This window comes from Eriocheir sinensis, chromosome 1, assembly GCF_024679095.1.
Source record: "Eriocheir sinensis breed Jianghai 21 chromosome 1, ASM2467909v1, whole genome shotgun sequence".
In the NCBI taxonomy this organism is placed as follows: domain Eukaryota; kingdom Metazoa; phylum Arthropoda; class Malacostraca; order Decapoda; family Varunidae; genus Eriocheir; species Eriocheir sinensis.
In genome coordinates this window covers 29,401,991-29,406,908 of record NC_066509.1, presented here as the reverse complement: position 1 = coordinate 29,406,908, position 4,918 = coordinate 29,401,991, and the positions used below count along the sequence as shown (strand labels likewise).

Genomic DNA, 4,918 nt, shown 5'->3' with positions numbered 1-4,918 from the left:
TGCCGGGGGATCGGCTAGGGGCGTCCTTTCGCACCGTGCCGGGGCGTCACCCTCCTGCCGGGGGATCGGTCCTTTCGCACCGTGCCGGGGCGTCACCCTCCTGCCGGGGATCGGTTAGCGCGAGCGGTGACTTGTTGGGCGGAGGCCTGTGGCTACCTTTCCCCCTCCCTCTCCCTCTTCCCCTCCCGCTATTGATTTTTTTTTTCCAGTTTGCCAGCATGTGTGTGCGTGTCCCCCTCTATGCCCTACCCCTCGCGAGCGGTGACTTGATGGTCAGTCTGAGGGTACCATTACCTCTCCCTCTACCCGCTATTGATTTTTCAGTTTGCCAGCATACGCGTGTGTGTGTGTGTGTGTGTGTGTTACTGTTGATTTTCATATTGACTGGAGTTATATCGATTGTCTTTTCAGTGAGGGGTAGGAACGGGAAAAGTAGATTTTATACATTTTTTTTTTTAAATATAGTGGAAAAAATGGTATGACAAGTTATTATATTACCTTAATCTAGTCTATTTTATTTGTTCTTTCTTAATCCAGGCTAATTTGTTCTTTCTTAATCCAGACTAAATACATGCTAAGCCTAAAAACAAAAACACACAATCGCCATAAAAAAAAAGACATATTACAAGCTCACACCGTACAGGCTCAAAGAAATACAATGGAAACCCACCCATCCTACCCTTTTTTTTTTCCCTCCCCCAAAATAAATCCTAATTGAAAGAGACATATTACAAACTTATGTCGTACATGCCCAAAGACAGCCCATAAAAGGATGACAACACGAGTACATATACAAATGAAGAAAAAAAATACACAACACAAGTACATATATATAAAAAATAATACACAGAGCGAGTACATATTATATAAAAAAGATATTGTTAAGCACTAAATATAGGACTCTCATCAAGAACATTTATAATATTATTCACGTCCATGCTATGATAAAAATTCAAAGAATTGAAAGCTGAAGGAAGGTCAGTGCTTGAGAAGCTTTCATTTGTTTCGTCCGCACGAGCCGCATTGGAAGGGCCCGGTTGTGGCGCGAGATTTTCTTCAGCGGCCGCAGCTGCTGCACGCCGCGCTGGTGGGTCTTCAAAGACGAGTTTCTTGGTCACAGAGAGATTTTTTTTCATTGGTTTTCCTGACCGTACGCCGCTGCTGAGGAGAAGAGACCCGCCTCACGTTTGGCCACCTGAAGTTTTTTTCTCCCAACTTTATGGAGGCTCTTCTGAGACAGTCTTGGGTCCCGGTGTTCTTGCTGCTTCGGCAAATTATTCTTTGTCATTCTTCGCCGCCGTTCTTGTCCCCGGTCGCGATCTTGTCGTCTCTGGTGCGTCTCCTGCTGCTCGCTACGCCCCTGCTGCTGGAGCTGCCGCAACACTTCCGCCATATGCTGCATTTTTTTTTTCCAGTCGTGATTGACGCATTTCATGATCTTTTTGCTGCAGACGACTTCGCCGCCGCTCTCGCGATTCAGCGCCCGACGGAGAGTCAAGACACACCATCACCGAAGCGTGTCTGTTGTTGTTGCCGTGGACTTATGAAAAGATAGAGAAACATTATTAGACAAAAAAAAATCAATCTCTCTCTCTCTCTCTCTCTCTCTCTCTCTCTCTCTCTCTCTCTCTCTCTCTCTCTTGTAAGAATAAAAAAATACTTACTATGCGTTACGCTGTCCGGTGGGTCGTTCTTCAGATGAGACACTGGTAATGGAGGTATCACATCCTTCAGAAGTCGCAGAAGTCCTTCCCTCAGCACACGCCGCCCCATTTTACCGACACCTCCCAACGCGCCGCGGTTGTTGTTGCCCAATGACTCGCCCGTGATGTGTTCACCGGTAGACTTGGGAGTTTCTGGAACATCCCCCACCTCACCACCACCAACATCCGCTGAAATGACAAGAAATATATATATTTTTTTAAACACAATGAATAAGAAATACACACACACCAGCGCTTGTGCGCGCAGAAAAAAAATACAAGAGGCGGATATCTCACCTCCGTTTCTGGGATGTGATGTGTTATCCACGGCTTCAGCTTGGGATGTGTTATCCATGGCTTCAACTTCTAATGCGGCTTGACCCATTATCTGATCGTCAACATCGTCAGCATGAAGAGTTGCAGCGGCAGCGTGGGGCTGTTGTTGTAAGTTCATGACGGCGAAGACTTCCTCCATGACGCTCCTCTCGCAACGTTAGGGGACTGACTAAGCTACCCGGGGTTATTTGGGGCATATGCGCACACTACCACAAGCCTTTTCTTCTTCCGAGGCTACCCCAGGTTATAGGGGACACGCCCACACATGTATGCAAACACGCGCGCACATGCCCAAAACCACAAGCCATTCTTCTTCCGAACAATAGGAAAGCGTGAACAAACTCACACCCACCCGGTCACGTCGCACGAAAAAAAAAAACAGAATCCTGTTCTTAATAACTACATATAACTACACACACACGCCATAAATGAATAAGCTATATACTACTTCTCTACATTTTTTTTACACATAGGAAAGCGTGAACAAACTCACACCCACCCGGTCACATCGCACGAAAAAAAAAAAAAATCCTGTTCTTAATAACTACATATAATTGCACACACACGCCATAAATGAATAAGCTACATGCTACTGCTCTACATTTTTTACACACACACATACACATTATTATCATGTAACATTTAATAAGTTAGCCACATATCTTAGAAATACAATGCTTGTAAGTCAGTCCTTGACTAGATTGACAAAATGTTTTTATACATGGGGGCATTTTAAACATTCTATAAGCATATGTTAACACCTTTCTGTCATTCTTCAAAAAATTTCCTAAATCATAATTATCTTTCAAAAACTGACTAGTCCTCTCTAAGCCTATTTTATTACATAAGTATACGAATTGAGTGCAATACACGCCACACACCAGAGTTTTGTCCGACTGTAATCTTGCGGCAAGTTTAAAAACAGGATAATCTTTATGCTTATTTAAGAAACTTCGAAAGTACTTAGAATATAATGATGGGGTCAGGGCGTATGTGTCGAAGAAATATATACACTTATCACTAACATAGAACACCACCCAGTGACCCATTTTCGAAGCTTGCGACGCGCCTAACACATTAGCAATAAAGACAATGGGCTTGTCTGACTCACTCCTTAGATTTAATTTCGCTACATCGTCAGCGGGAAGACAGCCTAAGAAATATATATTATTGTGATAAAGTCTTCCTTGTAGAGCTTTCATAATTTGTTGATTATTCATTATGCTCTAGTGTCGCAAGACACGTGCCTCTCCGAGTTGATTGACAACACTCCCTTTGTATCCCCAAAACAGATAATTACTAAATTTTCATCCAAGCCTTTTTTAAGCTGAAGACTTATGCGTAAGTTTCCACTGTGTTCAAGAGGCACTGTGCCTCGTATGTCTTCCGGTAACAAACTAAAAACAAACACTGTCCTTCCTTTCCTAAAGCTATCGTAATCAAGCAAAGTGTCATTTTCTACTCCTAAACTATCTAAAATATCATAATAGACTCGCGTACACTCGTGGGGAAAAGAAACCGTATTTTTATACATATTCATACCATTGACAGAGACTGTTAGTTCAGACAAATCAGCATTCTTGAAATACAAGCCATTTTTATTATATACACCCGAAAAGGCCCTCATGTCAGCCATAACGATATATAAACGCTCTGGAATGACATTTCCCCACGGTTGGTCACAGACAATACTTGTCTGCTGTTTGCCGAGAACCAGAGATTTATATAACGTCTTGTTAAATATTGTACGCGTTATTTTTCCTGTCTCTAATTCTTTATTTAATGCAAGCAATGCTGACGGATAGGGTTGGAGTCTGGTGACCCAAAGTTTAGCAAAATCAATATGGGCACGCACAGCACTCCCATCGCCGTCAGTGTTCAAATACCAAGCTTCGTTAGCTAACTCAAGCCTTATTCTCAATGGGATGTCGTCGCATAAATACTGATCACAAGAAGTAATGTCCGACATTAAATGGAAGGTGAGATGAAGACCGTGATCTTTGATATCTTTTAAATGTCTCTTGTATTTGCTCCCAAGGCTAGTGAAGTATGCGGCGTCATAGGTTTCAGCTACGCCTGCTCCACCCGACCTGTTATCTTTGAGGAGGTTTCCTATTTCTCCGAATGATTTGAGTTTTAACGTGGAGAAGGTGGTGAGCATTTTTAGGAATGACCAGTAATTAAAGTATGGGTTACTTTCAACCATTTGATCGCCTACATACACCTGAATTGATTTGAACATGGTATTAGCAGTGCCATTGCAGAATTCGACATTGACAGCCTCCTCGACTTTTGTTTGTCCATCAGCTTGAGTGACACTTAATTTCAACTCAAGAATTAATTTAGCAAGATCGATAAATGCCCCCTTCACCCCCGGCACGCGGAACTCTAGGTACTTATCTTTTAACCGGGCGTGGCTGGACAAATTTACAGGTAAAATGTCGACAAGAGTTTTAGACGCAATAGAGCTCTCAACCTGGCGTTGTCTGTTGATTCTAGGGAATTCGTCAACCACACTGAGCGCATAATCAGAAATCGGAACGGAGGGAGCGGCGGAGGCCATGCTGTTGTCGCTTTCGTCGCCCGCTATATACTAATGGAGACACTGGTGGTCGCGGGTACGGGCGACATGTTAACTTGATAAGAGACCACTCGCTAAATAAAAATGGCAAGCCAACGCGCGCGCGGGTCAGAATGTTCCCATCCCCCTTTTTTTTTTTCATGGGTGTCCACCACACCTCCACATTACTAAATTATATCAAACACATCGCTGTTCTTTCTCTTGCAACCACTTTTCCTTTTATTAATTTTTTTCTTCTTGTTTCGCGCAGTAACTCTTCTTTTTTTTTCCTCCTTTAATAATTCTAGCACCTACGCCA

The 4,918-nt window shown here is 43.1% G+C and overlaps 1 protein-coding gene across 1 annotated transcript; it reads right to left on the bottom strand.

Moving 5' to 3' along the window:
- Positions 1-1,163: 1,163 nt before the first annotated feature.
- Positions 1,164-4,642, bottom strand: LOC126995928 (uncharacterized). The gene is made up of 3 exons (XM_050855830.1): positions 2,001-4,642; positions 1,665-1,892; positions 1,164-1,540 (listed from the first exon to the last, which is right to left on the bottom strand). Exon 1 carries the CDS (start codon positions 4,600-4,602, stop codon positions 3,259-3,261), a length of 1,344 nt encoding a protein of 447 aa, XP_050711787.1. The 5' UTR covers positions 4,603-4,642; the 3' UTR covers positions 1,164-1,540; positions 1,665-1,892; positions 2,001-3,258.
- Positions 4,643-4,918: the final 276 nt, after the last annotated feature.